Raw genomic sequence first — 27,770 nt, 5'->3', positions numbered from 1 at the left:
ACCGTTAACCGTTTGTCTGCCCAACCCACTTGTTGCAGCAGACCAGCCACACCTCCATCACCGATCGTGCTGACACATCGGCCTTTTCAGACCGCAACTTTGCATCCTTTCTACATACACTAGTAGAAGTCAACCTGGCATCCGCCCTGGTGCTGTTGTCTCGCTGCCATCCCGCGCCCCTCAGGTTTCCATCTTGCCCCGGCTTCCGCTAGCTTTCGCTGCTGTCAACATCGCGGCTAGCGAAGTTAGCTCTTCCAAGTTACAACTGGGGTCTTTGTGGGTGACGAACTGGAGATGCCTGGGCCGGCCAACCCTAACTCACCGTCCCCAAAACCGACCCTACGATCACGCCGTGGTTCAAAACAACAAACGAAAATACTGTCCGTATTGGCAAAAAATAACGACGCCGTCCAGACCGCTGCCGCCCATGTCTTGCTTGCTGGCCAGCATCCCGATAAATTCCCTCACGCATGTCCACTCGGACAGCTACCATAATTAGCCTGATTCCGTGCACTCCAAGCAGCCAGCTCAACTGGGAAGCTGTGGCTCCGCTAAGTTTTGTCACAAATCGCCAACACGGCGGGACATCGCCGGGCCCAACAGCCACCGGCATAAGTAACAGGCAAGCAGATGGCCTAGAAGTATACCACGGTCTCTTCCAACCCGTTGTCGCGTATATTTGCGGCATTGCGGCATTGCACCGGCTGTACCCCCCAGCACCAGGCTTTGGGCTGCCTCCCGTCTTCAGCCTCCTTGGCCCAATCCCTTTGTGAGCCGCGTGCCGATGTCGATGTCAACGTCCACCAAATCCACCAAGTCCACCTCAATCAGGAACCTGTGACATTTATGGCACCGTGACGTATGCGGGGCTGACTCGATTTTTCGCGTATCCCGTTTTGTCACTCGGCGGGCCTGTAGCGTTCTGTAATTGGTCAAATCTTATTGGCCAGGCATGTACTCTGCGCTTTAGTCCGACGATCCAATGCTGAGGATGTCGGTTCTGATAGAACGAGCTGGCCGGTTATTCGTACGTGTACAGAATCCCCTGGCTCATGGTCTTGATCTTGCGTTGTCTAGTGGTCTCCAAGCCATTGGATCTGGCAGGAAGACGTATCGTATCTGAACGCGTACACATGAAAAGACGCATACAAAGGACCTCAGATCATCATGAGGTGGGTATAACTACATACATATGCTGTACAGATATGGTACATGGACCGAAGAAACTTCAAGCGGCCCTCGTCTACAGATACAGTGGCGCTACTGTCTACTCGGCACCGCTAATGTCCATCTCGTGGAGCTTCCAGGTGCTGTCCACCCACGAGCGCTTCTCGCCCAGGAAGGCCACGCGCTCCTCCTCCCTCTTCAGGGCGTCGACGACGTACTTCTGCGCAACGTCGCGCACCTGTTCCTTGGAGACATCGAGGAGCTGCTCGCGGCGCTTCTGCTTCATCTCCTCGGTGATGCCCGATAGAAACCGGCCCATACCCTCAGCGTTCACTGACTGCGGCGCGTCGACGCCCTGGAACACCGAAATCTTAGCCTCCTCAAGGTCACGGTCAGTCCACGCCTTGTCCCTGGCCCACTGACCAGCGTTGCGCATGATGGAGAGCGTGTTCTGAGGGTTGGGGTCGCGGTAGGAGTAGAAACCAAAGAGACCGTCCAATCCTCGCGAGTACGCTCCGCCACCATAGGCGCCGCCCTTCTCACGGATCTCGTGGTGGAGGTGCTTATGGGTGAGAAGCTGCGCCAGGATCTGCAGCGGCGCCCCGTCCGCAGACGTGTACGAAACGGTGGGAACAGCCAGTGAACCGTAATAGACCTGATACGGCAATGGGAAGAATGACTTGATGTTCCTCTGCACCGCAGCAGGCTTGGATGCCGGCAACAACAGCTGGTCCTTGGGCAGCGTCGACATAAAGCTAGTCAGAGCGCTAAGGTTGGCGCCCGTACTCTCCGCTCCGCAGGTGATTGCCGTACGGAAGTTACCGCCAGATAGCGCGATTTTCTGGATCTGCTTGAGCTTGTCAATGACATCCACCAGCCCATCCGTTTCGGGACGATTGGCAAGCGACGTCACGAGCTTGACCTGCGAAAGGCCGCCGATCTGTTGTCTGAACCAGGCATTCCTAGTAAGTCCAGCCTCAGCGAAGCCGCGGGCATACTGGTGTCCGGCTGAGGCAATATCATTAACCACGCCGTCGGCAGACGCCTGAAGGAGCTGCCTGATGCGGAGGGCAGCCTCCGGGCTGTCAAAATCAGTGTCCTGCACAAGCTTGCGCAGAATGTCGAACATCACTGGAACGTTTCTGTCCAGTGCCATGCCCGTAAAGATGAGGCCTTCGTTTGCCAGGTGAAAGTCGGTGGGAGAGGGTGTCGAGTGGTATCCTACGGACACGCCTCCTGTTTTCAGTTTGATCAAATCCTCAAGCTGCTCCATAGACATGTCCCTGGTGCCAAGGCGCATAATACTGTCAGAGAAGAGGGGAATCAGTTCTCTGAGATCATCAGGGAGATTATCTAGGGTGTTGATGGCTCTGAAGTAGGTCAGGCCGTTAGTTGGGGCCTCACGCCACTGGATCTGTACACTGTTGACGGTCTCATCGCGGACGACGATGGGCTCTTTGCTCCGGGGAATGTCCTTGACGTGGACTGTAGGCAGGCAGCTCAGGTCTTCTGTGTTCGACTTGCCCTGCTCGACGAGGAGGTCCAGCTCGCGCTGCTCAAACTTCTTGCGGGCCGCCTCGTCGCTGCCAGCTTCCCGGGACGCCTGCTGGATCTTGGAGGCCAACCTCTCCTTCTCTTCGCGGGCGAGGTCCTCGCTGAAAGTGGTCGACGGCGACATTGTGAAGACAAGAGTGTTGTCATTGAGCAAGTACTTGTCGATGAGGCTCTCGAGGTAACCGCCCTTTGCGAGCTGCGTCTCAAACGCCGATATGGTGTCGTTCCACGCCAGAGAATCAAAGGGGTCGACGCCTGTGAACCACTTAGGCTTCAGTCTGTGCAGCATGTTCATGCCAAAATTGGCCGTCTTGTGCTTCAGTGCCAGCTCCAGTTGGTGAAGGGAACCATCAATCTTGGTCCTGTCGAAGCCCTTCTGGCGCACCTCATGAAGGATGCGCTGAACCTCGGCCTTGAGCTTGGACACATCGCCCTCCTGGACGCCGGTCAGTCCGATAGAGAAGATGCCTAACTTCGCGGAACTGTCGTATCCCGCGTTGGGGCTGAAGTCCGTTCCGAGGCCGGCCTCGATCAGACCACGATAGAGTGGCGATCCGTAACCGTCCATCAAGAGTGTGGACAGCAGCGCCAAAGAGAAGGACTCGACAACATCAGAGGTGTCGCCCATGATCCACGAGACTGACGTCTTGTATTGTCTATCAGAGTCCACCAGGGGGTCGAGGGGACCCCGAACGGTAACCTCTTTGGAGCCAGAAGCTAGGTCGATGGGTTGGTGGATCGTTTTATCCTCCTGTATCCTCTCAAAGGCGTTGAGCTGGGCGTTGACCTCCTGAAGGTGGTCCGACAGGGGCATGTCACCGTATGTGAAGAGCTTGGCGTTACTCGGATGATAGTGCTCGGCATGAAACTTACGCAGCTGCTCGTAGGTCAGGTCGGTGATCTTCTGGGGGTCACCGCCAGAGTTGTTGATATCGGGGAAGATATGGTCCTGGAAGCGAATGTAGAACAGGTAGCCGGCGTCGGACATCTGACCCTTCATCTCGTTGTAGACGACGCCCTTGAAAACGAGTTCGCTCTTCTCGCCGTTGGCGGCTTGAGGATTCTCTGGTCCAATGCGCCATCCCTCCTGTGTATAGTCCGATTCCTTCAGGAGAGGGTGTAGAGTCGCATCCATGTAGACCGACATAAGGTTCTTGAAGTCCTGCGCATTCGTCGTTGCAAAGGGGTAGAACGTATGGTCGGACGCGGTGAAGGCATTCATAAAGTTGGACAGCGTTCGCGGAAGCATCTTGAAGAAGGGATCGCGGATGGGAAACCTGGGATGTCAGTATGAAAGGATTTTGAAACTGCGAGCAACATACCTCTGGCTGCCACATAGGGTAGTGTGCTCCAGGATATGGGGCACACCAGTATCGTCCGGCGGGTTCGTCTTGAAACCGATAGAGAAAACATTGTTACTGTCGTCGCGCGCAATATGCAGGTAGTCGGCGCCGGTCTTGTCATGTTGAAGGTGTAGAGCCGTCAGCTCTAATTCCGGCACGTGCTTCGTCCGCAGCAATGTGAAGCCGTGAAGCTTGTCGCCGGGTTTGGGATACTGAGAGAGCTCAGTGACGGCCTTCTTGGCCGTGTTGACGGCGTTCCGCAGCATATTGACGGATGTGAGGTCGTATCAAGTTGGCCTCATGTTCCAGATGAAGATGAGATCCGAAGAATGATTCTGAGAAGGGTTCGACGAGTGTACTCGGTGCAGTCAATAGGAGCCACTGTGGATCGCAGGAGGCAAGTCGCGCTCTGGTGAATGCAATAGCTTAGAAATTTTTAGGCGTGGCCGGCGCTGTTCGGATGGCGCTGCTCCACCGGCGGCCGCTATTCGTCATCACACAGTGGGTGTGGGGTCCGTATTCATTAAAACGCTCTCTGAGGCACTACCGAGTCGGCGGGCATGCGTAACGCATTAACGGGCAGCTAACAAAGTGTAGCCCGCAACTGCGATGCCGCCCGGTAGGCTGTGACGCTGTTCGCTAGGCAAGTACCTCGAGGCACTTCTCCATGGGCACTTCGTTCTCCTCCCTTCCACGCTGAACAGAAATCGCGAAAGCAAAGGCGACCAGTGGGATCGTAGACATTTTTTTTCTGATCCCACCCCAGCATCGGCAACCCGTATCGATAAATCCAATCCTTACGCAATATTCGGGGCGACTCCAGTCAAAGGCTGCTGGCTTTGACGGCCGGGACCCAGAGAGGTACTCGAACATCTATTCGGGTACGAGGCCCTGCAGCACATCCTCCACTCATTTTCTCGAGTACAGTGGCATTTCTAATGCGCACGCCTGAACACCAGACCACGCTACCTCATCTTAGTTCGTCGTTCCGTTCGACGTCAAAATTCTGCCACGGGTGTCAATGAAGGGGAGAACGGCCATTACTAACACGTCGACTGCCGCTACGAACACCGCCACACACGCCGCGGAGAACCGCTTATTTTTGCGACGCCGACCCGCTCCATCGATCGAACACGAATGCGAAAGGCCTTGGTGACGACAAGGCCGCAAGGGACACAAACCACTGCCCCTCCTTCCGCCTACGAGTAGATACCCATCAGCCAGGCCGACGCTGCGATGTCGAACGGCCAGGATGGTCACGCTCACGCGCCGGCGACGGCCCTGAAGAAGGGCAAGCAGAAGAAGGCCGTTGACTCGAACGAGTCGGCGAAGCTACTCGCGCAGCGTATCACGCAGCTGGAGCAAGAGTCAGCCGGAGAGAAGGACCAGGAAGCTGAGATTGGTGCGTACCGCCTCCCATCGTGCCGTTTCCCTTCCCGGGCGGGCCGAATCAAGTATGTCGCGTGAGCGTCGGTTTCAAGACTTGTGTATGGAGTGAAGGGTCGTCTGTTCAGCCCGTTACGAAACCCATTTTCGCACACTTTCATGGCCTAGTATGAAGCGCTGCTGACAACATACAGAACGTGAGGTCAAGCGTGCGAACCGCGATCTGGCCCAGCAGGTGGCCAAGATGAGCGATCTGCAAAAGATCGAACACCTGACCAGACGCTCCAGTGAGCTGCTGGCTGATATGCGTCGTGTTGAACGAGAAAATCAGAAGAACAAGAAACGAGGCGACGCCCTGCAGAAGGAGAAGGACGCGAATCGCACTGAGCTCAGCAAGACGGTCGGCCTGAAAGAGAAGCTTGAGAAGCTCTGCCGAGAGCTACAGCGGGACAACAACAAGTACAAAGTTTGTAGACCCCTCGTCTATCCTCTGCGACCATGCTGACTCTGCCAGAACGAAAACAAGACCCTCCAAGACAATCTCAAGCACAACAGCTCGGCCTACGACGAGAAGCATGCGGCTCTTCTGGCGAAGCTAGAGGGGATCCAAGAAGAAAAGGACCATCCGCGGAAGCAGGTGGTTGACATGAGCGTCGATACCCTGTGCGCCCTCACCGCCTCGATCGTACAAGCATGGTGACTAACTGTCCTAGGTTCCGCAATCGCTTCAAATCCTTCATCGAGCAGTACGAGTTGCGGGAATTGCACTTCCACTCCCTGATGCGCACCAAGGAGCTGGAAGTGCAATACAACATGGCGCGCTATGAACGCGAGAAGAAGCTGGCCGAGGCCGAGGCGACTAGAGCGCGGAATCTCCAAAATCAGGTGCAGACTTTCACAAAGACTGAGACTGAGCTTAGGAATCAACTCAATGTCTACGTTGATAAGTTCAAGCAGGTAAGATCACCGGATGTTAATGGAGAAGTTAGGCTGAGCTTTGCTGACAGATCAAGGTTGAGGACACGCTCAATAACAGTAATGACCTCTTTCTGACATTTCGGAAGGAAATGGAGGACATGTCCAAGAAGACGAAGCGTTTGGAGAAGGAGAACGAGACGATGAAGCGTAAGCACGAGGCCACAAATGCCAACATCATCCGCATGGCTGAGGAGCGCGAGGACTGGCGTAAGAAGGCCGCTGAGGCGACGAAGCGGGCCGAGAAACTGCGCAGCATCATCGAGCAGATGCAGCAGCAAGGCCGCAAGGTCCCGCCTGGAATGGCGGCAACCCTGGATAGCTGCTACTCGGACAGCAACGGCCATATGGACGGCGACGGCAGCGACTACTCGGACGATGAGGGCGAGGAAGACCAGAGCGAGTTCGACGACGACACGGAGGAGGAGCCTCAACCTGTAGAGGCAGAGCCGCCACGACCGTACGGTCCGGAGCGGCCACCGGCACCCCAAGCTACGACGAACGGCCACTAGGAATCCGGACGGAGGAAGTCAGGGACCAGCACCATGGGCGTTTCTTCGTCTACCAGTGAGACAGCCTTCTTGGTACAGGGCCTGCCCAGGCAGCAAATGACCCTTGGACAGAGGTCCACCCGTGTCTTTTCACGCGTTTCGCACTTCTGCCGGACCAAGCTGCATGCACTTGTGTCGACTTTCACTTAGGGCACCTTTGTGTGATTGCACGCGCTATTGGCCCACCGCCTGGCAGATATGACTCCGGGTATCCCTTGGGGTCTGAGATATCGGTGGTGGCCACCAAGACTGGCTAACAAGGCGACTCAAGCGAGGGTGGCATGGCGTGGCCCTCAGCGGGCTCTGTCGGATTATCCGTATTTCGGTCTGTAGTAGTTGTTCTGAATACAAGCAATCAATGTCCATACCTGGCTGTGTTGTGACTAGAGTTATGTTTTCAAGGTTTCCAAACTTCAGGGGATGAATCCGAATGACAGACATTCCAGCCCACCTTAGCGGAGTGACGTCGGCCTCCAGGGGTTGCAACCGTGCTCAGCCACAGACAGGCAGTTAAACGCAGCAGAAGGTTTGCAATTTCCCCGGATCCACAAAGTCAATCCCGCTGAAGCGACCCTTCACCAGCCACTCCAAACAGTGCCGATAAGCAGAAAAAAGGCCCTGCACGCACGTGCCATTTCCTCGATAATCTGAAGCCCACTTGCACTAGTACCTACCCGCAGCCTGCAGCGAACCCAAGGGAGAGTGCCGCTGCAGCCAGTGGAATGTTGAGCCCAACTTTTGACAGCTGGAGTGCGGCTGCGGTTTGTTTCCGGCGCACTTGAAACCAACCGCTACTCGCCCAGTCCACATCCCATGGCTCCCTTCGACTCTCGACCATCTGCTTGATTCGTTTGATTCTTAACGTCGACACTACCTACGAGGCCTCGACAATACACAACCTGGTCGAGGCCACACGATCGTAACCTTGGCCGCCCTTCTATGCCCGCGACGTCATTTCACATCACCCTGCAGCCATCACCATGGCCTTCCTCGAGGACCCGCGTCTGCGCCAGCGCTGGAACCAAATCTCCCACAACGCCGGAGAGGTGACGGAGAATGCGGCCGCCGGCATCTGGAGCTTCCAGCACCACTACATCAACCCCTGTCTTGCCTCCATCGCCAGTTCGTTGGAGCAATGCGCCCATCCCTGTCTGGGTGACCGCGAAGAGCGAGCAAGGAAACGACGAGAACGGGAGCGCGCGGGTGGCCGGGCTGAATATAGCTTCGACTTCTACGATGACTGGTACGCCGAGGACCAGGACGGCGGTTTTCTAGGTGGCTGGGGAAACGACGACTGGGATCGCCTGCTCGCGGGCACTGGATCACAACGAAAGCATGCGGGCGAGGTGCAGGACCAGCCCAAGAGAAAACGAGGAATGAGCTACGGCACCCGAGGCAGAGGGAGCAAGGTGCTGGAGTCCGACCCGACCGTCATTCCTAGCACGCAGCCCATCGGGTTCCTGGGCAAGCTGCCATGGAAGCTAGGCAAGACGCTCCGCTACAAGCCCAGCGCGGCGGACCTACAAGACCATCCGCGGCAGCACGACGAGATGGGTATGGGCGAGACGGAGCCTCTTCTTGGGAGTGACTCTGACGACGACGACGCTTTCCAGAGCCGGACCACCAAGACTAGAAATCGAAGTGGAACGACAGGGTCCGGCGTGTCATCGGATTCTTATCGGTCGCGGGGCGATTTATTTCCCAGTGATGGGGAAGGCGAAGAAGATGCGGTGCCGCTGGATGACGAGTTTATGGTCCTAGACAAAGTCCGAGATGACCGCAGCAGCAGCCGGACGAAAGCCAGCAAGGGCAAGCGGCGCGCAGATGGCCGGCCAATGTCAAGGACGGTGTCGAGGGCCACCATCGATTCGAGCCATTCGATGCTCAGTCCGGGGGTGCGGAGAAGTTCGATGAGCATACCTACAACACCCGACACTCCAGTGGCACCACCAATAGAGGCTTCGATGGAGGAGCTACGGCTGGAGGAGGAGCGCATTCGGAGAGAGGAAGACGAGGAGGTGGAACGCAAGCGACAGGCCGCATTGCAACTCGCCTCGGAACGGGGGCTGCACGATGGCTTGGAGGGCGGCACAGGCGAGGAGTCGTACTTGAAGGTCGAGGTGGAAGAGACGACGGAGCCCACGAGAAAAGAAACATATGCGTCCGATACAGAGGATACACGCAACGAAGCGCCGGTCATCCGTTCAACGCAGGAGCGGGCTATACCGACCGAGGAATTTGTTCCCGCGCGGTTACCGAGCTTCAGATAGCTCAGCAGAGCACGGCCTCAAGGACACAGTCCTTGTTGCAATACTGTATAATAGTTGGCTAAGCCGACGGACTCATGTCATTATGATACAAACGCGAGGATGAGGGCAGCATTCAATAGAGTAGCGCACTATCAAGGCGTACAATTTGGTTATACCTCCACAGTATTCTACTTGTCTTGCTAACAACGTGAGGTGTCCATGCCATGTGCTGGGCTCAAGACAACAAACGCACCACCATAATCCCCAGAAGATCCGCATTACATATGCGCTGTGGCGACCGGTTTCAGCCGCCCGGAGCCGGTGGCCTGGGTGGGCGAGCTGCTGTCCCAAGAAGGCAATTGCCTCGGTGTATTTCCCCGCAACCGAGCTCCCCAACCCCACACTCACCCCGGATTGCCTAGGTAGCTACGGCAAGTCTCCCACCGTCATGGCAAGGTGTAGTAGTTAGATAGGGACTGTATTAAATTGATCTTGCTGCTCAATCGAATCTCTTCACACCAAGGTTACCGCAGTCAAGCTGAATCTACTACCCTCCCCTTACGTCTCTAACTAGAACCTATTCGTATCGACCAGACAACTCTTACACACAAGACCCAAGACCACGATGGCTCCCACTGGCCCAATTACAACACCTATAACCCAGCTGCTGGGCATCCAACACCCGATTATCCTCGCCGGCATGGCGCGCACATCGGGCGGACTCCTTGCGGCAGCTGTATCCAATGCCGGCGGCCTCGGCGTTATCGGCGGCTTCATGTACACACCCGACCAGCTGCGTGAAATCATCGCGGAGATGAAGGAGAACTTCAGGTCTCCGGACCTACCGTTTGGCGTTGACCTCGCCCTGCCACAGGTTGGAGGCAACGCCCGTAAGACGAACCATGACTATACGGGCGGCAAGCTCGACGAGCTCATCGACATCACCATCGAGTCCGGCGCCCGACTGTTCGTCAGCGCCGTCGGCGTGCCGCCCAAGCACGTCATTGATAGGTTGCACGCCGCAGGCATCTACATCATGAACATGGTCGGTCACCCAAAGCACGCTGTTAAGGCGCTTGACCTCGGCGTCGACATCATCTGCGCCCAGGGCGGTGAGGGCGGCGGCCACACCGGCGACGTGGCGAACTCGGTGCTCATCCCGGCCGTCGTCGACGTCGCGCGGCGGTACCGTCCCAAGATGCTCAAGGGAGGACCTGCTCTCGTCATCGCCGCCGGCGGCATCTACAACGGCCGATCGTTGGCGAGCTCGTTGATGCAAGGCGCCGTGGGCGTGTGGGTCGGCACGCGCTTTGTGGCGTCCGTCGAGGCCGGGTGCAGCGAGGAACACAAGCAAGAAGTTGTATCATGCGGGTTTGATGATACAGAGCGCACACTCGTGTTGTCTGGGCGACCGTTGCGGATGAAGACGAATGAGTACGTCCGTAAGTGGCATTCGCAACCGGACAAGATCAAGCAGCTTTGTGATGATGGCGTGGTCCCGATTGAACATGATTTGGAGAAGGGCAACGACATTGACCTTCCGCACCTGATGGGTCAAGTCGCCGGCGCGATCGACAAGGTCCAGCCTGCCGGAGAGATTGTGGATGAGATGGTCAAGGAGGCGGTTGACCAATTGAGGCTCGGGCAGGTGTACTTGGGTGAGCGCAGTAGACTATGAAAGTTTTGTAATATAGTTTACTGTATAATCAGGTCTAGTAATGAAATAACGCAACCAACGAAAATGGGTATTGTCGCTCCGGATTTACGCCTCTGCTGATGTCTATAACTCAGACAAACTCCCCCACGCTGACTCGAGTGTTTCCCCAGCCCTGAGCCAAATCTCTGACCTCCACTCCTATCCTCTCTGACTCCTCTTTGGAGTAGCCCAGATTCAGCTGCAGATCCTCTGGTGTCTGCAACTCCCGGATATTGGGAAGCGGCACTGGGCAAGATGCCTTCACGCCGAGAACCAACGTTAAGGAGTCTAGGCCGGTGCGATACCGGCACTTCAAATACGACCCTGGACTCCGGAACGGCTCTTCGCAAATGACGATGACATGTCGCGCCCCGCGAACAGGGAATCCACCGCCACCCTTCCCTTCGACGATGGCGATGCTGTCCCTCCGAAAATCAATATAGATGCGCCGGTCCCCCCACGTGTTGAGCCTGACAAGAGTATACCGCCGCAGCGCCTCGTGTCTGGCTTCATGATTCACGGATAACAAGCTCGGGTTGGGCGCGTGGGAGGCCAGCAGCGTCCGCGGCGGCAGAGCGTGGTTCCAAATCTTGAGGCGGAGTTCGGGAGGCAACCTCGAGAAGGGTGTGAAGGAGTTTTCGGGACCGCAGACCTGGAGGCGGAGTGAATCGAGGTTCTTGGAGAGGTTTGCTGTCTTGCGCCGGGCCTCTGTTGTGAGGACATCGGTCACAGTCTGCGCCAGGTGGGCGAGGAAGACGAAGGGGAGCAGTGGTAACGGCATTTTGGCAGCCGGGCAGCCCATAGGCTCTCGTTTGTGTTTGTGGGAGAGAGACATGGTGAGAAGGTAAAGTTGCTGGTTGGGTTTTGTATGGTGTTCGAATAGGGGTGGTCACAATGGTCCCTGCCTCCTCTCTTCCCTTCTCTTTACTATTGGACCCTAGTGACGACGGAGAGGGGCCTGCTACCCTTTAAGAGATCTGTGACGTGCAAGTTCAAAAAGTGATGGGGGCTAAAAATTTTCGGCCGAAGGATCTTGACTTTGTCGGGATGGTGCTGGGTGGCTGGTGGGCCAAACCCGAAGATGCGGTGCTGCCGGCGCGACGCAGGTCGAGACAGCCACGAGTGACAACGGTGGTAGTGTGCTTTTCGGATTCAGGGCTAGCAATTCCGGTTTCTGGCCGAAAAGGGAAAGCGATTGGTTGTGGTTTGGGAGGTGGTCTTTGTAGCGAAGCCACGGAGTGTCTAGTACGGGGTCGGTGGTTGTGGATTTCTTTGTCTGGTGGTGGAGAGGCGTCGTTTCTCGAGGCCATGGAAATCAAAGCAGCAGGTTGGAGGCGCTTGATGGTGCGAGGTACCAGTTGTATTCGAGTCTGTCGTTGGGGGCCGTATGTCTCGTGTGAGATGTAGGTGGTCAACATTCGGTTCAAGCCCAATCTTTCAGTACGAGACGATGATTCGCCAACTTTATGGAGAGGATTTGAAGGTTCGAAGAAGCTAGATAAATGACACTCTTTGTCTCAACTAGAGTGTTTTGCCGCTGTTGCCTGCGACTGGCATGAGAGCTACATCAGAAATGCCGTCACGTAGAGGGATCTCACACCCGCAAGAGATCCGACGATCAGTGACCAATATCATATTCGCAATGGCTAGGAGTGCCATGCGTTAGCCACCATGAATGTCTCTCACTCCTTCGACATCGAAATCGCGGTCACAAACGTCAGAATGTCTAAGACATTGCTGCTTTGATGTTGCAGCTGACCGATGTCAGGGGGTTGGGACATGCAAAATTAAGGTCAGAAAGTCCACGAGTAAGAGTGACCGTTTAGCTGATACGGGTCTCAACGGCCGACCTTGAGACAAGGCTCGCATCATCAACATTCCAGTCCGATGGCACATGGGAGGAGCCACCCTGTTGGATGTAAGCAACTGAGACCGCCGAGACGTACGCACCAAGTACTGGGGCGACGTTGGCAGTCCCTCAATACAACCTTTAGAGCAAAGATTTACGGGCACCAGGATCGGAATTATCTCAAAGTGGCGGTTGCTAAGCCGGTGGATGTTCGGGTCATTAGAGACAAAGCAGGTGAGTATGGTCAACTCACGGTCCACCGAATATTTATGCATCGGGCCGTGGGACAACGGCTACGTTGTGGGAATCTTGCTTTAGCTGAAGTTGCACGTCAAAGACACAAGAGACTCAACGCGTGGAAGCATAAAGGCACGAAGAAGCCAAAATATAAAAGCCCAAAAAGGTGATTCTCTTGGCTGTCTGGCCATCAGAGGACCCTTGCGGTCTCGCTTTGGACTTTCCGTCCACCCACCCCATCAGTTGATAGGAGATATCCAAGCCCTATTTGCTTCTATACTATTAACTTGACTGGAACAGGCAAATGTGGAATTCTTTATCTGGGTTAGAGGGTACGGATATTACAGGAAAGGACTAGTTTCCATCCGAATTTGACGGGTGTAACAGTGATATGCTTTTCTTTCGTGGGAAGCAAGTGTCCCCCTTTTCCTCCCAAAAAATCAACTTACAAGTCTCAATAGACTATCTAGTACTGAATTGGCCGTCTAAGACCATGATACCCAAGACGATATACATGGCTCCATGCTCCTGTGACTAAGCTGAAGAAACCACGTCCCACGATGCTTCCGTTGTTCCTTCTGGAAGGAGTGACCTACGGAGACTTTCTTCCTGTCTTTCTATCTTTGTATGTTTTTTAGATGGTTGGCTTCTTCCTTAATAACCGTTTCGTCTTGCCGCAATAGACTCGGCGTACCTTCCAGCGGTTTTCAACCCCTTTCATACAAACTCTACCATTCTTCCTGAATCTCGACCTTCATACTCCAGCCCATCCAGCACTTCAGCCCATAGGTGAACCGAACTCGAAATTCCAGCTTGCCTTGTTCCTTGACATCGTCAAACATCAAACCAATCCCCGTCTCATCAATGAGACTCACATCTACAATTTTCCTGCGTCAATTCTCGCCATATCTATCCACATCCTCTACAGCCAAGATCGCACACCCCTACCATCACCATGTCTACCAGCGAGCGTTCCATGAAGTCCGCCAGCCGGATAGGTCTAGTCAACAAGCCTATCAAGCTTACCGAGAGCAAGAGCCCGGCGCCTCATGAGACGATTCGTTGCAATGTCTGCGGCGATATGTTTGCCAGCTTCGACAAACTGATGGCACACAAGCGAATGGCGATGAAAGTCGAGGGAACCCACATCCACTGTCCCATTTGCACGCTGGACTTTAACACAATGGATGCCAAGGAAAAGCATGTTCTGGAGGTGAGTTCTTACACCCAGAGCCTAGCCCAGGTCATTGGCTGTGCACAGAATAATCCTGGACGACACTGACCGTAGTAGGTACATCCGCAAGAGCAGACTCTGACCTGCCCGGGCTGCAAGAAGACCTTCGTCCGGCTTGCCGCTTGGATGAAACACCTAGAGCACGATGAGTGCAGCGCGATTAGCCGACAAGACGTCGACAGAAATCGCGCCCAGAAACTCACATTCTCCCACGAGCTTGAGAAGCGCAGTGGCTCACAATTCGGTGACTACTTCCCCACATCACACCCGAGCGTTCAGTCTGCCTTTGACAAGCCGTACATGGCCCATCCGTCCTACTTTAAGCCAGACGATTTTCCTGTACTGAAGGGAGAAGAGGATGCCGACAAGAACGTCCAAAAGGACGCCAAACTTACAACGAACAAGCCAGCGCTGACGGATGACATCAACAACCCATCTCACCTGAGCTTCGATCCTCGGAAGTACTACAACCCAATCACTCGCAAGTTCAAGTGTCCTCAGGCATCCTGCAGGTCAGTAAGAGTGGTACCGCTGTGAGGATCGTGCTGACAATAGACAGAAAGAGCTTCGACACAAGCGGCGCTCTCATCACTCACATGAAGGCAGCCACGTCCCACTACAACGCAAAGCTGCAGTGCCCCGGATGTCTCCGTTACTTCAGGGACGCGTCGTCTCTGACCGCGCACTCCGAGTCGGAGACTAACCGTTGCTCCATTCGACATTCTGAGAACTACCGTAATTACATTGACCAGCTGACCGGGGGAATGGCGGACGTGAATGACAACGTGGAAGATAAGCATCGGGACGGCACCGTGAAGTACGAGGTTAGCACGGAGGCCATCATCAAGTTCGGCCCCCAAGAGGCCAAGAAGGCCACGGAGAACTTTATTGCGAAGCAGCAAGCCGATCAACAGGAGTACTGGGCTCGCAACAACCCTGTTTGGTAAGGGATTGTTGATTGCCTGGTTTCAGGGCTATTAAGGTTGGAGATCGTCCCCGGAATGCAGAGATGGCGATGGGCTGACTGTCAAATATTGATAACAGCTCAAGGACTTAGGAAGTAGATCTTAGCGTTGAATGTAAACTGGCTCTTCAGCATACTCCTGAGATGGTTGTGTTACACGTGTTGTGGCCAAGTTCACCTTGCGTAGAGGATGGGTTGACGTTAAGAGCCTTCCGCTGTGAATGTCTACGACAGTCCGCAAGACGCACATCAACAAAAAACCAAAACCTCTTACCTTTCCTAATTGGGGTTAGCATACCTAACCTCCAGTATAGATTTGCTACCTACCTACTATGATTATAGTGTGTACAGTCTGTGATTATAAGCCATACTGACGGTATCATCTTTCTATGTCCACCTTTTACTTCCCTTCCTATACCTACGTTGCACCTGCTCTGCTGCACTTGCCTTAGTGCACGTGTGTTCTGGCAAGCTGCTGGCAGCTGACGATAGAGGGCGCCAGCTGGAACGTTACTGATGGGGAAGGCCTTTAAGAATTTGACCACCTACTAAATCGGGTGCCAACTGATTTTTGACGCAGGGCACCCCTGCAGTCTGCCGTGAATGCCCCGCCAACGCACTTTACGCGCTATCCCACCAAACGCGCTCGACGCGTCCACCAAAGTTCATCGTCAAACTTCCTAGCGCTCAACAACCACCAAACACCACGAAGAGCGACAAGCAACGAAATCATGGCGGAAGCAGAGCTCAAGGAGTTTTTCACCTCTGGCGACAAGGGCCTTGAGCCCGATGTGCTCTCCGAACTGCAGTCCATCATGCGCCTGCATGAGCTGTCGGCCGAGGACCTCTTCTATAAATGGGAGTCCTTCTGCATCAAAATGGATATGGATGCCATGAACCCTGACATTGTCCATGTGCGCAACTTCAAAAAGGATATCCAGGACGCACTGGAGAAGAGCAATCGACAGCAGACACATATCAAAACCGAGAAGCGAGGTCATGGCACTCCCCGCGCTGGCAGAGGCGGCGATGTTTTTGGCATGTTGGATGGATTAGTGCCGAGCACGCCCGGATCCGGGAAGCTGAACAAGCCGAGCAGTCTGCGGAAGAAGGCCATTGAGACGCCGACTACATCACGGGTTAAGGCAGAGATTGCTTCCAGCTCGCCAGACTACAAGGGGGCCTCAAAAATGGATGAGCAGTTGAACTCCATGCAGCCGTAAGTGTGGGAAGACACACTGATGTATAGGCACTGACTTCTGCAGCCCGAGCTCCTTCAACGACCGACAGAACCCCGGCGAGACCGTCGAAGTGCTGAACGACCACCTTGACGCACCTGAACCACCGATCTGCCCGTACTCGGAGCCTCGAATCAAGCTCACGGCCGCCTCCGATCAGAAGAAGCTTGGCTACAAACCGCTAGCGATGAAGCTTTCAGAAGCGTCTGAGATCCTTGACGATAGAATAGACGAGTTTATGCACATCGTTCAAGAGTATCACAAGCTAGACTTCTCAGAGTTTGGCAATGCAGCAAGTCAGAGCACGACAGAGGTGATTGCCGTTGGGCGTATTGCTTCAGACGCCCCTGAGGGCAAGCTCAATGCAGCGTCGCTGGTGTTAGAGATGTCGAGGCGGATGGGTGGTGGCTTGAGGGTTCCCCTGAACATGCGCAACAAGAGCTACAACTTCTTCCCGGGCCAGGTCGTGGCCCTCAAGGGCATCAATACGTCAGGAAACGAGTTCGTTGTCGAGGAAGTGCTTGAAGTACCTTTACTCCCAAACGCCGCTTCAACACCAAGCGCCTTGGCTGCGCATCGCGAGAAGCTACGAGGAGACCCAGATGCCATGGATACGGACTCGGATCCCGCCCCGCTGAACATATTCTACGCTTCGGGTCCGTACACAGCAGACGACAACCTAGACTTTGAGCCGCTCCATGCTTTGTGTGACCAAGCGGCGGACACCTACGCGGATGCTCTTGTCATGACAGGGCCGTTTATCGACAGCGAGCATCCTCTGATCGCCACGGGCGACTTCGATCTCCCTGAGGAAGCGGCCGTCGATCCGGACACCGCAACGATGTCGACTGTCTTCAAGTACATGTTCTCTTCTGCCCTGAATCGCCTCGTCTCCGCCAACCCTAGTATTACTATCCTTCTGGTGCCCTCAGTACGCGACGTCATCGACAAGCATGTGTCATGGCCGCAAGACTCGGTCCTGAAGAAGGAGCTTGGCCTTCCGAAGACGGCAAGATTCGTCACTAACCCCATGACTTTGTCGATGAACGAAATGGTTATGGGTATATCATCACAGGATATCCTCTGGCAGCTTCGCCATGAGGAAGTAGTCGGTGGGCGCCCCTCGGATCCGTCATTATTGTCGAGACTCAGCAGATACTTGCTCGAGCAAAGGCACTTCTTCCCGTTGTTCCCCCGACGGATCGGCCAAAGCTGCCCAAGACAGGGACAGAGGAGGGCAACCCACCTGGTGCTATGCTGGACCTAAGCTACTTGAAGCTTGGCGAGATGGTTAACGTTCGGCCCGACGTGCTGGTTGTACCCAGCTTCCTGCCTCCGTTTGCTAAGGTGAGTACTGTCTCTTGCCACGGCGCTCATTACTAACACCCACAGGTCGTTGAGAGTGTTTTGATGATCAATCCCGGCTACCTCTCCAAGAGGCGCGGTGCCGGTACCTACGCAAGACTAACACTGTTCCCGCCCAAGGCCGACGCAGGCCAATCGGAAGCAATGGTCAGCCATGGCGTGTTCGAGCGTGCACGGGTGGAGATTAAGAAAATTTGAAGCACTTGATGACGTGTCTGTGGAGGCTTGCTTGTATTGGGATCATGGGTATATTCAGCATCGTTCGCAGTGAGCATAGTACGATGGATACGCTATAATACAAATTGAATGACGGCCTTACGAGTCCACGCGCCGCCGCTTGTCGCTGTTGTGGCGGTCTCTATCAGGTGACTGACTGCGCTTCCGTCTGTCTCTGTAGTCGTCTCTCGAGTCGTAACTTGGTGACCGTGATCTTGACCGATCACGACGGCGGAAGTCATCGCGAGACCGATACCTGTCATCTCGGTCCCTCCGCTCGTCGTGTCGGTATCTGTCAGACCGACCACCCTTTAGACCATCCAGTGCTTTGCGATCGCCCAAGGGAATTGCATTCGCACCGTTCACTTCGCGTTCGTTGTCCGGCCGGAACCGCTCATCCACGTCGTACCTGTTGAAGCCCCTCCGGTCACCCCCACGACGATCGTCAAACTCTCCCCACCGGCCGGTATCCTCGCTCTTGAGGTCCTTGTACTTTGTCGCACCCTTTCTGCCCAATTTCGTCATATCGCGCTTCTGTAGGTATTCTGGAAGGGCACTTCGGTCCTTGACATCATCCGCAATCCGCATGCCCATAATGTCGCGCTTGTCCAGCCCGTACGCCTTGGCCTCGTCACTGTAGAAGGCGCCCTTGTGGTAGTACTTTTGCAGGTATGACATCTTACCCTTGGAGTCCTTCTCCTCCTGCTGCCGCGCGAGCTTCTCGGCGTCCTCGGCCTCGCGCTCCTCCTGCGTCAAGTTCTGTCGCCGCTCGCGCTCGGCGTACTCAGCCTCCTGCTCGGCGATGCGGTCACGCTCGCGCTTCACTCGCTTCAGCTCCCGCAGCTTCCATGCCGCCAGCTCCGCCTCCGGGTCCAGGTCGTCCGTCGTGTCGACGTCCGAGCCCGACGCCTCGTCGTCATCCCAGTGCTTCTTGCCTGCCGCACGCGCTGCGAGGTCCTTTTTGATCTGCTCCTCGACGAGCGCGTCCGCGGCGGCCTTGCGGCGGGCCTCTTCCTCAGCAAAGCGCGCGTCTTCGTCCTTTGGTGCGGCGGACTGGTCCCTTGCTGCGTTGCGCTGGTTTTTGGGAATGAACTTCGGTCGGATCATGAGGCGGCGAGGGGCCTCTTCTTCGCTGCTGCTTTCCTCCTCGCTGGAGCTCTCCTCCTCTTCGTCATCGTCGCCTCCCTCTTCCTCTTCTTCCTCCGTCACGAAACCTTCTTCGGCAGCGAGTCGTTCGGCCTTTTCGCGTGCTATTCTCTGGTTCTCCTTTTCTTGTGCCTCGCGTCTACGCTCGTCGAGATTGACCTTGCTGAGGTTACCGGCGATCTTGGCGGCACTCGAAGCTTTCGGTGGCGGCGGAATCGCCCTAGGCTTGGCCACGGCCTCGTTGGTCTCATCATCGCTGCCATCCGAGTCCGAGGATGAGGCCTCCGGCGCGACGGGTTTGCCGGCGCGATATCGCGCCGGCTTGACTGGGTTTGCTGTCATGCGCTTCGGCGGCATGATAGTGGTTGTGATGATTGAAGGGAGGTGGATGACGTTGAAAATCAGAGGTGCAGGGCCCTATCGTTGGAGGCTGGAGACGGAACTGCACAGGTGATTACCCGCTGACGCACTGTAGCTTTAGCGTTTTTAGTGGAGCTGCCATACAAGCAGCGCTAACCCCTCCATGCTCGATTTGATACTGAAACTTTTGATTCTGAACCGCAGACTTGGCTATGAACCCGACGGAAACACGATCAAACAATGTGAGGGAAGCAAGACTGCATGGATGAACTTGACACATCATTGGGTATCTATCATAAGTCTCATAGCCCTGCCGGACACAACCTCTAGGGCACCCTAAAACTTCCAAACGACTACAAAATCTCCTCGTCCATATCGTCATTCGCTGGAGCGGCCTGCACAGCATCGGAAACGGCGGGCGCAGAATCCTCATCAACACCGTCCATCTCCTCGTCCGTCTCCCAGTCCTTGTCCGCCACAATAACGGCCGCCCTGGTCTTGCGCTCCTCCACCTCGAGGTCCTCCTCGTTAGGGAACTTCTTCACCGCAGGCAGTTCTTTGTTGATGTCGTCCCATTGCTTGCTCCGCGTCTGGATCCTCCGTGACTTGCTCTTGCTCTTTTCGATCTTGTTGGAGGTCCGCTCCATGATGGCCTCAGCGCGGTCCATTGCCTTTTCATTTCTCTTCTTCGCCTTGGCGCTCATCTGCGTCTTGCGGTTCTTGGACTTCTTGGAGACACCGGCGTTGGTTTGCGCCGCCAGGACCGACGGCCGATAGTCGGTTGAGTCTGCAGGGGCCTTGACATTCTTGAGAGACTTGTCGGTGTCAATATCAACGTCCGTCGCGCGCCTCGCAGCTCTTGAGTGAACCGAGGGCTCTGTTGAGGTTAGTTGGTTTAATTGCAATAGGGACGGAAGCCGTACGCTTAGTCTTCTTGGAAACACCCGGCTTTGCCATCTTTGCTATATGTCGTTGGTGTGCAGGTCGGTCAACCAGCGCTCCCAGGTTGTGTGGGATAGAGAAAAGTTCCTTATCTGTGTCTGTACTTATCTAATCTCGATAAGAAAGGGAACGATCACAAGCCTCGGGGCACGCGCGCACTGACCAGTCCAACATTGCCCCTGTGGAACCCCTGCCGGCTTTCCTTGCGAACACTTCAATACTCCTGCAAGAACCGTGCCTCAAGGACCTTACTCACCACCACACGTAATCAGTGAGCATCGCCACGACCCGTCTTCAAACATTCTCCTCGATATGGCAGCGCGCGGCCTCTCCCACATTGCATTGCAGAAGCTCGCCTGAAGCTGTCCACGACACGATCTTCTATTCCACGAAACACTCAAGCAGCATGAATTCTCCCGGCTCATTCAAGGACACCTACGGGCCTGACTATTACCGACGAATACACGACGAGACCTTCTGGGCAAGGCTGACGGAGCCGAGCGTCGTCGTTTCCCTCTTTGCCTTTGTCGTAACCGCCGTTTACTCGATCTTTGGCGCCTCGGCTGTTCCAACAGCCCTCCTGTCCCGCGCCGGTCGGACCCTCTGGGACGTACTCGTCTGGCTTATTCCGTTCGACGCCCTGACCCTTCTGGAAGGTTGGCTACATCCGCCGCTGTTCCCGCGACCGATGCTCCAAAACCAAGCGAGAACACACGCCGCGAAGAGCGAGCTCCTCAAGAACATACTAGGCATGAACAGGCAGGGAGGTATCATGGGGACGGTGTCCCAGGCCGGCATCCGGGGGCTGTCATCCGTCTCCGGCGCCGTCATGAGCCTCAAGGGGTCCAGCGATTACCCGCCGGGTCTGGGGAACCTTGACAACTCGTGCTACCAGAACAGCATTCTCCAAGGGCTCGCGTCGCTGAAGCCGTTCCCTAAATACCTGGCCGACCCTGTTCAGGACCCTGAGATTGACCGCAGAAAGGTCGAGGCCGTGGATACGCTGCGTGGTCTGATTGAAGACCTCAACAACGCTCGAAACTATGGGAAAACGTTGTGGACTCCCGGGTCGCTCAAGAACATGAGCACATGGCAGCAGCAGGATGCGCAGGAGTACTTTTCGAAGTTGTTGGATGAGGTGGACAGGGAGATTGCCAAGGCAGCGAAAGCAACGCAGAAGTCTACGGGATTCGAGCCGGAATGCGCAAACGACGACACCGCAACGAGCCAGCATAGCGACGACAGCGGATACCAGAGTCTGTCGACGGTTTCCAAAATTAGTTCGGCGAAAGTGCTGCGGAATCCCCTCGAGGGATTGATTGCGCAGCGGGTTGCCTGTGTGGAATGTGGTCACTCAGATGGGCTGTCGATGATTCCCTTTAACTGCTTGACCCTTAGTCTAAACTTGAGCGGTAACGACCACGATCTATACGAGCTATTAGATGTGTACGCGCATATCGAGCCGATTGAAGGTGTTGAGTGCGGCAAGTGTACGCTGCTGAAGGCGAAGCGACTATTGACGTTGCTAGTCGAGAGAGCGGAGGCGTCCTATACGGATGAGGAGAAGCTTAGGGAGCCGAAACTACGCCTCGCGGCTGTCGAGGAGGCGCTGGATGAGGACGATTTCGAGGACAAGACCCTTACCGAGAAGTGCAAGTTCCCGTCCCAATTCAAGGTCTCGTCGACCAAAACGAAGCAAGCCGTTATTGCTCGCCCCCCACAGAGCCTCGCCGTCCACATGAACCGGTCCGTGTTTGACGAAAACACCGGCATGATGTACAAAAACTCGTCGGGTATTCGGTTCCCGTTGACGCTGGATCTTGGCCCGTGGTGTCTAGGCAGTGCCAGCAACAGTCGCGAATCGGAAGAGGAGCAGTGGCTGCTGGACCCTAGATCGTCCATGATTGCCGGTGACAAGCGCAAATCCTACATAACCGGACCCATCTACGAACTGCGGGCTGTGGTTACCCACTACGGTAGGCACGAGAACGGGCATTACGTTTGCTACCGCAAATTTCCTCGTTTCTCGCCGCCTAGGGACGCTGATGAGGCACCAGTCAAGTCCGAGACCTCGGATGACAATACGGAGACGGACTGGTGGCGTCTCAGCGATGAAACTGTGAGGAGGGTTGATGAGGAGGAGGTCCTGGATCAGGGCAACGTCTTCATGCTGTTTTACGATTGCGTCGACCCCAGCATTCTTCCTTCGTCCGAGGTTGTAGCTGCAGATGCCGCTGCAGACGCAGAAGATGATGAGACGCCAAAAGTGGAGAAGCCTGCGTTTACCTGCACAGTGAAGGAGGTCTCCGAAGACGACGACGACGACGAGTCTGCTAATGGTATGGCTACGGTTCACGAGGGAGATGATGTGCCGCTACCAGGAGACAAGGATGCGAGGACGAGTGAAAGAGGACCCCAAATGATTGTGGTCTGATGACAACATATACGGTGCTTTGGTGTTTTATGGCATAGCGACGGCGTTGGATCCGCGGTAATACCATGCGCTCGCGGCGCGGATACTATTGTTGTGAGGTTTTGGGTCTCCATAATCTTGGTCTCGGGGTTTGGTAATGGGATAGGTTAATCGTCAGTACCTATGGCAAGGTTACTGATTGCAGTGACTGGCATGGCGCTGTAATTGACATTCATTCATTCGTTCAGTCCAGTTCATCCCATACTTTAGTTCAAAGCCGGCCAGAACGTTTCCTCAGCAAGCACAACCTCCTTCCAAACCCTCAGCGCACGCTCTCGTAAATGGTCCTTGGCCTCCCCCTCTCCTCTCTGGACTACGTCCTCATATCCTTGATCGATAATGGTCCCTAGCTCGTCCACAAAAGCCCTGAACTCATCGCTGCTCCAGTTGGGAACAAACTCCTTCCTCAGCGCACCGCCGTCCGCGTCCCGACTGCCATCTGCAGATGCGTCCAGTCCGTCCCTGGCACCGGACCAGGCGTCAAGGTAGCACTTTTCCGTAGCGTACAACAATACCGCACCCTCCAACCAGCCGAGCGGTTCAGGGCCCTTGCTCAGCCCGCCAAACAGCTTTTCAAAGCGCCTTAGGCCGTCGAGCTTTTCGTCTTGGACGACAACGCCGTCCTGGGAGGCCGGAAGGTTCACCTCAATGCCGAAACGAGCCGCCGTCTCGACGAAGAATCGCTCCTCGCGGCGGACGTTGACAAGGGCGTCGATGAGCCATTGTAGGAGCTTCTCTGCCGCTGGGGGCTCCGGGGTGGTGGAGGCGAGGTCGGGCAGGTCCAGCGCATCGAGGAGGCGGCCGACGCCCTTGATGTAGGCGTGGATGTACAACCGGTCGTTGGCGAGCCAGCGGCCGAGGACATCCCTGGGGAGGGTGCCATTTGCGGCGGCGCCGAGGAAGCGGGAGCGGGTTGCGCGGGCGTAGGACGCGGGGTCCGAAGCGAGGAGGTGTTGCACCAATGACATCGTAATGATTGAATAGGGTCTGTGTTCGTTATCCTGGTACCTCAACTTGTATTTGAACTCAACGGAAATTGAACTGCAGACAGGTCGAGATCTTTGTCTCAGTGAGGTTCGATGAGTCCCCGAGGACTTACACGAATGTGTTGTTGTGCGATGAGATAGCCTGATGCGCTCCTTACTAAGCCTTGGCCGCATGTCTCTGCGTCCATGATAGGCCAGCATTGATGACAGTCCCTTGTCACGAATCCACCAAGCAAACGGTTGTTCATCTCGTGTATTCCAAAGCCGCATATGCATATGTATGCATGCTCATGATATATAATATAATAACACTGGCCACTTTGACCCAAAGAGGTCTTGGTCACCCACGAAAGCGCATGAAATCAACTCCCCCAATTCTTGTTCTTGCCAGCGCACTCCAAACTCCTCGCCATAAGACAAACGTCTAAGTGCTTACTGCGCGCACCTTGGCTAACCAGTCCGCCGGAGCCGACGTGCCCTCATAGGCGAAGGCCAACACAACCATCATAGTGATGAGCGTGAGCAGTCCAAAGAAGATGGCGCGGCGCACGAGCGGCGAGAGGCGGCCCTCGTCGAGGCTGTGCGAGTTCCAGGCGGTGCGGGCCCATATAACGGCACTCACACCCGAGCTTTTGAGCTGCTCCCAGCCGGTCGAGTAAATGACAAGGCCGAAGAGGGCGATGGCGTAGCCGATGAACTGCATAAAGCTGATGTTGGTTTTCCAGATGATGACGGATGCGACAATCAGGAGAATGTTCTTGAGAATGCCGGTGAGGGTCATGACGAGGCCGGACGTCTTGCCGATCTGGGATTGTTAGTGGTGCTGTGTCGCCGGACTGACGGGGAACTTACGAGGAAGACGCTCGACACGTTGAGCATGAACGCTACACCCGCGTTGAGTAGCAGCATGGCAACGCCCGTCTTCTGTAGGTCCTCGAACTTGAAGGTGCTGAACTCGCTGGCCCACGCGACAAAGAAGTTCATAACGGCGCAGACGGGTGCGTAGTAGTACAAACTGACAAGAGGGTTCATCTTTTGTGCGTTCTCGTCTCCCTTGAGCAACACCTGGATCATGACGAGGCGGATGGCCTCGAAGACGATGCCGCCCATCTGGAAGATGAAGCCGATCCACGAGAATTCAATCTCGCCGAACGATGCCAGACCAACACCGGCCACGATGAGCAGGATGTTGTAGAGCGTTGTCATCGAGGGGTCGGCGACGCCCCAGATCCAGCTGGTGAAGAGAACGGCGACAGGCGCGCCGGCCTTGAGCATCTGGATAAAGGACACAGAGAGGTAGAGGTAGACGAGGTTGGAGCAGACGAGGGAGCCCGAGTACAGCAGGCCGATGGGCACGACAGCGCGCAGGTAGATGCGGCCCGTCATCTTGACCTTGTGTCGGCCATCAAGGAGAGATGTGGTCCGCGCCAAAACCTGTGTTGCGAGGGATGAGAAGACGAGATGCCAGCATGTTAGGATGACGGCTGATGAAGTCAGTAAAGGCCTAAAGCCACAGGTGATGAAACGTACGGTATTCTGTGATGTGTTAGTCAAGTCAAAGTTGAGAGCGAACATGTCTTACTGAAGCCTGCTGTGTCGAGCAGCCACTTGTTGAACAGAATTGTGAGGTTTGAGAAGAGGATCCAACTCCTGGGGATGATGAGCTAGAGCACTAAGGCCGAGGACAAGATGACACGCACGCGATGAAGAAGGCTGGGTGGAGGGCGCCGCGCGCGGAGCCGACAGGCTTCTCCGTGGTTGGCAGCGTACTCATGGCTGGTTACGTGACCGAGTGTTGCAGCAGCGAGGCGGACGAATTTCCTGAGATTTAACGACTGTGGTCGGCGTCGTCGGAGGTCACGCCGATGGGGACGGCGATGAACGGGCTGGAGACAGGGTGTGGGCCGGGCGAATCGGTAACCAGGCGGGAAACTATGGGGTGGCCCTTCTTGTGTCAAATGAGTGGCATGAGCGATGCAAGGACGAATCGCGGGGGCGAGAAGAGACGGAAAAGAACGATGGAGGAATGACACGCGGTGGGTAGGTGAGCAGGATGGAGACTCACTGCTGCCGCGTCGAGGAGTGAGTGAGAGTGTGAGATGTAAAGAGAAGGAGAGTAAAAAGTGAAGACAAAATGGTGTGGCGGGCAAGAGCGGTTGTTGGAGCAGCGCTGCGGCGTTTGTTAACTGGAGCTGGCGGTACGGCAAGAACTAAGGCAGACTGAGCCCCCCTTTCCGCCCGGCGGGATTCTCGTGTTGCAATGTACCCAAGGTACCTGGCGAGGTATGGTGCAGGCACCTTAGTGGGTTTTGGCGTCGACGGGCGGGCTGCCCCCGAGAAATGCTGGCCGGGAGGGAGTCGGACGGTTGCAGGCACGTGGTGAGAAAAACGACTTAGCGAGACACAAGAGTATTGTTACCCCTAGCCTCGCCTGTCTCTGAAGCGATGAACTGGTTGATGGGAGTTGTTGGTCACTGGAACAAATACGATCAAACGAACTCCGGTGACTGAGTGTCCCTGTCCCACACGCGCCTTTGGGCTCAATTGTTTGGGGGTTGCCGTGCCGTCAGCCCAGGGGTAACGTGTTTGGGAAGGCGCCGCTATGTGCGACGACAATGTACTACTGCCTTTCGGGGTAGAAGGTACACCAGGTGTTCGGATGAGGAGGCACGGAGGGGAAAACGAAATCTCTCAATCAGATCGGCTGAGCGCTTGCGGTGATGATCAAAGGGAGGGAAGGAAAAGAGAGTCGAGGCCTCAATACTGGGAGGAAAGTCAGAACCGAGACAGGACAAAGACAGATTAATGTCTAGCAACTTCCGGTAACAAGGGGGTGATACTGTATTGTAGCAACACGAGGCTTGTTGGTTCGGCCCCGCGGTGCAGCGGATAGACAACACGGTGCGTGCTGGGGGCATTGGGGGGTGTTGCTCATTTCATGCAGCTGTGCCGCAGCCCGAGCCTACTACGATCAGCCTACATCAGCGCCGGCCCACTATGGCTGCCTGGTACGGTTTTATTTATTAAGCTTCAACAAGACAGGGGTGAGGCAGAAAATAGTGCTGCTAATGGGGCAGTACCTATCCCTAACGCGGAGTAGGTTCCACTTCATTGGCGAATCAAATGCCGGGCGCATCTAGCCGCTGATCCCGTACTTGCCACCATTGCTATCATAACCGCAACCAGTGAGATGTCGTCGTGATGGCTTCTTCTAGCGTGACCTAGCGTTATACTGGTAATTGAGAGATACCCCGTCGCCGCAATCCGGATTTCTTCGTCGCATTCAGTTGTCTTGAGTACCTGTCTGAGTCTTTGTCCGAGTTGGACGTCCAAAAACTTGTCCACAGCTTCATTTGAGGTCGACGGATACTCTTGGTCAACTTCAAAGCATCTCCAAGTAGGCACTCGAGCCCACAGCCTGCAATGGGGTTCAATTCGCGTCACTCCTGTCACAGGGCTCAGTACCGCTACATTTCGATGGGCCGCTGGACTGATCACAGCCGTCGTTCACCACGTTATAGACTCGGAGTCATTAGCCTACCATTGCTTTGGACGACTGTGTGTAACATGTGTGTGTATATATGTATCCGTCTGTCACAAAGACTAAAACTCTCGGAAATTGACAACGATTGTGACGGATCGGCTCAAGGCACCTATGTTACACTGTCAAACTGTCTTGAAATGTCGGGGTTTGCTGAAGATTGCCTAAGTAGAATCCGGCTATCAGCGACCTTCCCCTCGGTACCAAACCCAATTTCCCTCCTACTTACTCCGGTGGCATTAACATGGGTATACTTCGCCGGCCTTTCCGACGGATGCGTCTCAAGCATGCACTCAAT

The 27,770-nt window shown here is 55.4% G+C and overlaps 11 protein-coding genes and 1 non-coding gene across 12 annotated transcripts; 7 read left to right on the top strand and 5 right to left on the bottom strand.

The window, feature by feature from the left end:
- Positions 1–1,267: 1,267 nt before the first annotated feature.
- On the bottom strand, positions 1,268–4,330 carry ColSpa_01108 (mitochondrial presequence protease; the record flags this gene model as incomplete). The annotated part of the gene is made up of 2 exons (XM_049267320.1): positions 1,268–3,998; positions 4,044–4,330. 2 exons carry the CDS (start codon positions 4,328–4,330, stop codon positions 1,268–1,270), a joined length of 3,018 nt encoding a protein of 1,005 aa, XP_049123277.1.
- On the top strand, positions 2,515–2,630 carry ColSpa_rRNA_002. The gene has a single exon (XR_007414233.1). It is a non-coding gene; the product is annotated as a 5S ribosomal RNA (ribosomal RNA).
- A 970-nt stretch (positions 4,331–5,300) lies between the features above and the next one.
- On the top strand, positions 5,301–6,937 carry ColSpa_01107 (gamma-taxilin; the record flags this gene model as incomplete). The annotated part of the gene is given in 5 exon segments (XM_049267319.1): positions 5,301–5,466; positions 5,645–5,916; positions 5,965–6,146; positions 6,164–6,407; positions 6,458–6,937. The coding sequence occupies 5 exon segments, from the start codon at positions 5,301–5,303 to the stop codon at positions 6,935–6,937; spliced, it is 1,344 nt and encodes a 447-aa protein (XP_049123276.1).
- A 1,019-nt stretch (positions 6,938–7,956) lies between these two features.
- On the top strand, positions 7,957–9,246 carry ColSpa_01106 (uncharacterized protein; the record flags this gene model as incomplete). Its single annotated transcript, XM_049267318.1, has 1 exon — positions 7,957–9,246. The coding sequence occupies one exon, from the start codon at positions 7,957–7,959 to the stop codon at positions 9,244–9,246; it is 1,290 nt and encodes a 429-aa protein (XP_049123275.1).
- Positions 9,247–9,850: 604 nt separating this feature from the next.
- Positions 9,851–10,903, top strand: ColSpa_01105 (putative nitronate monooxygenase; the record flags this gene model as incomplete). Its single annotated transcript, XM_049267317.1, has 1 exon — positions 9,851–10,903. The coding sequence occupies one exon, from the start codon at positions 9,851–9,853 to the stop codon at positions 10,901–10,903; it is 1,053 nt and encodes a 350-aa protein (XP_049123274.1).
- Positions 10,904–13,962: 3,059 nt separating this feature from the next.
- ColSpa_01104 (uncharacterized protein) lies at positions 13,963–15,188 on the top strand (the record flags this gene model as incomplete). The annotated part of the gene is made up of 3 exons (XM_049267316.1): positions 13,963–14,220; positions 14,299–14,753; positions 14,801–15,188. 3 exons carry the CDS (start codon positions 13,963–13,965, stop codon positions 15,186–15,188), a joined length of 1,101 nt encoding a protein of 366 aa, XP_049123273.1.
- A 748-nt stretch (positions 15,189–15,936) lies between these two features.
- ColSpa_01103 (DNA polymerase alpha subunit B) lies at positions 15,937–18,006 on the top strand (the record flags this gene model as incomplete). Its single annotated transcript, XM_049267315.1, has 4 exons — positions 15,937–16,424; positions 16,471–17,551; positions 17,599–17,790; positions 17,836–18,006. The coding sequence occupies 4 exons, from the start codon at positions 15,937–15,939 to the stop codon at positions 18,004–18,006; spliced, it is 1,932 nt and encodes a 643-aa protein (XP_049123272.1).
- Positions 18,007–18,123: 117 nt separating this feature from the next.
- Positions 18,124–19,527, bottom strand: ColSpa_01102 (microfibrillar-associated protein 1; the record flags this gene model as incomplete). The annotated part of the gene is made up of 1 exon (XM_049267314.1): positions 18,124–19,527. The coding sequence occupies one exon, from the start codon at positions 19,525–19,527 to the stop codon at positions 18,124–18,126; it is 1,404 nt and encodes a 467-aa protein (XP_049123271.1).
- Positions 19,528–19,883: 356 nt separating this feature from the next.
- On the bottom strand, positions 19,884–20,487 carry ColSpa_01101 (uncharacterized protein; the record flags this gene model as incomplete). Its single annotated transcript, XM_049267313.1, has 2 exons — positions 19,884–20,407; positions 20,454–20,487. The coding sequence occupies 2 exons, from the start codon at positions 20,485–20,487 to the stop codon at positions 19,884–19,886; spliced, it is 558 nt and encodes a 185-aa protein (XP_049123270.1).
- A 391-nt stretch (positions 20,488–20,878) lies between these two features.
- ColSpa_01100 (ubiquitin carboxyl-terminal hydrolase 14) lies at positions 20,879–22,906 on the top strand (the record flags this gene model as incomplete). The annotated part of the gene is made up of 1 exon (XM_049267312.1): positions 20,879–22,906. One exon carries the CDS (start codon positions 20,879–20,881, stop codon positions 22,904–22,906), a length of 2,028 nt encoding a protein of 675 aa, XP_049123269.1.
- Positions 22,907–23,151: 245 nt separating this feature from the next.
- Positions 23,152–23,913, bottom strand: ColSpa_01099 (uncharacterized protein; the record flags this gene model as incomplete). The annotated part of the gene is made up of 1 exon (XM_049267311.1): positions 23,152–23,913. The coding sequence occupies one exon, from the start codon at positions 23,911–23,913 to the stop codon at positions 23,152–23,154; it is 762 nt and encodes a 253-aa protein (XP_049123268.1).
- Positions 23,914–24,355: 442 nt separating this feature from the next.
- On the bottom strand, positions 24,356–24,915 carry ColSpa_01098 (putative sugar phosphate/phosphate translocator; the record flags this gene model as incomplete). Its single annotated transcript, XM_049267310.1, has 2 exons — positions 24,356–24,736; positions 24,784–24,915. 2 exons carry the CDS (start codon positions 24,913–24,915, stop codon positions 24,356–24,358), a joined length of 513 nt encoding a protein of 170 aa, XP_049123267.1.
- Between the last annotated feature and the right edge of the window lie 2,855 nt (positions 24,916–27,770).

This window comes from Colletotrichum spaethianum (genome assembly GCF_022836535.1).
Source record: "Colletotrichum spaethianum MAFF 239500 DNA, contig02, whole genome shotgun sequence".
Classification (NCBI taxonomy): Eukaryota; Fungi; Ascomycota; class Sordariomycetes; order Glomerellales; family Glomerellaceae; genus Colletotrichum; species Colletotrichum spaethianum.
This window is presented reverse-complemented; position numbering and strand designations above follow the sequence as displayed.